Source organism: Tupaia chinensis, unplaced genomic scaffold (genome assembly GCF_000334495.1).
Source record: "Tupaia chinensis unplaced genomic scaffold, TupChi_1.0 Scaffold150128_1, whole genome shotgun sequence".
Taxonomy (NCBI): domain Eukaryota; kingdom Metazoa; phylum Chordata; class Mammalia; order Scandentia; family Tupaiidae; genus Tupaia; species Tupaia belangeri.
The window spans coordinates 275,935-277,427 of NW_006209967.1; the positions used below are offsets into that span (position 1 = coordinate 275,935).

A 1,493-nucleotide genomic window follows, 5' to 3' on the forward strand; every position below is an offset into this window, starting at 1 on the left:
GAAAAATAAATATACAAAACCTCAAAATTCCTTGAAACTCACATAGATTTGCATTGACATTTATAGACAAAGCAAAAGGCACACAATTCTTTAAACAGTTTCAGCAATTAGTTCCTGCACAAATTGGAAAAGTAGTTTATAGCATTGACAGCAGTTCAGTGAATCTGTATAGGTTTTCAAACATAAACTTTCCTTTAGGATATAGTGAAGTGAAAATTTTTTGACCTTTGGTGTGTTCCTGCTAATATTTTCTTGAATAAGTAAGGCACTCATGTTAAAGAAAGAAGCCAAAAATCAGTGCTTAGCAAATTCCATGACAATATGTTACAAACCATGACACAGCTTTATGAATGTTAGCAGGAACACTGCCAATTAAACTGTCTCTCTTCCTCATCTGTCATAAAATAAATGAAAATGTGCATCTCTGACAAGTTCTTTCCTTCTTCTTGTCATTGAGAATCTAATGGCCTCAATTTTCAGACTGAATCATTGAAGAGGGAAAAGAATGTGATGAAACACAGCAGGATTAACACAATTATTAGAGGAAATCTCTTCTTTTCTATCCCTGGAAACAGATAATCAACTAGATGAAGAGAATAATATAGATATTTATCCTATTGCTATAGAATATCAAAATATATGGAACTTTTGCTGAGAAAAAAAGTATTTTCAAGTGGAAATAAAATACATTACTAAGTATAACATATAATGGATATAAATAACATTAAATGATAAATAAAATATTTAACGTTAAATCTCAAATAAATCCAGATTAAAATGATAATAATTATATAAAATAATGTTTTTTTTAAAAGTACAATATATTCTTAGCTATTTATCCCAAGGACACAACGTGTTAAGGGAATAGAATATAGATAAGCTATAACATTACCTTACGAGCATTCATCACTTTAACAGCTGTAAATGCACCGGTCTTTTCATGGAGTCCCTGAAACACAGGGTATTAAAAATATCAAATGCTTGATAGATAATCCAATTATCAAGGAGAAAACAAAGTAAAAATAATTAAAATTAAATGGCATACTATGAAATATAAAATACTATAAACAGATGAATCTAAGTAATGATATAGAAAACAAATGTGAAATGATCAACATGTTAAGGAAACCCCAGCGTTTTCTCTCAAAAAAGGTCAAGTAAGTTTATAGAGTAGGTTTGCTTTTATTTTTGTATTGAGTAATGGACATATGTAGCCGTTTAAACTTATCCTTTACTTAATGTCTTTAATCTAAGTTTGTATGGCAGGCACAAAAGAATCCAGATGAAAAGTGAAAATTTACTTGAAACTTAAAGCCAAGAAACAGGTTAGTATTCTGTTCAAATAGTAGGTACATGCACCTATCGGCAGCTCAAGACAGGACAAAAATCCTTTAAAACTGGAAGTTTCAAGGAAATATCATTACCAGTTCAAAACTGCTCTTCTTGAAATTACCTGATGAACTTGCTATTGAAAGTAGTTAGATTACTTATGA

At 29.9% G+C, this 1,493-nt stretch overlaps 1 protein-coding gene and 1 long non-coding RNA gene across 2 annotated transcripts in view; one reads left to right on the plus strand and one right to left on the minus strand.

The window, feature by feature from the left end:
* The window catches only part of LOC102501164 (uncharacterized), a 153,472-nt gene that overhangs the window by 131,541 nt on the left and 20,438 nt on the right, over nucleotides 1-1,493 (plus strand). The window lies entirely within an intron of this gene.
* Nucleotides 1-1,493, minus strand: part of NRK (Nik related kinase) — a 167,848-nt gene that overhangs the window by 97,715 nt on the left and 68,640 nt on the right. Inside the window, exon 3 of the mRNA XM_006171949.2 lies at nucleotides 893-949. Within this exon, the coding sequence (XP_006172011.1) occupies nucleotides 893-949 (57 nt within the window). The remainder of the gene's footprint in view (nucleotides 1-892; nucleotides 950-1,493) is intronic.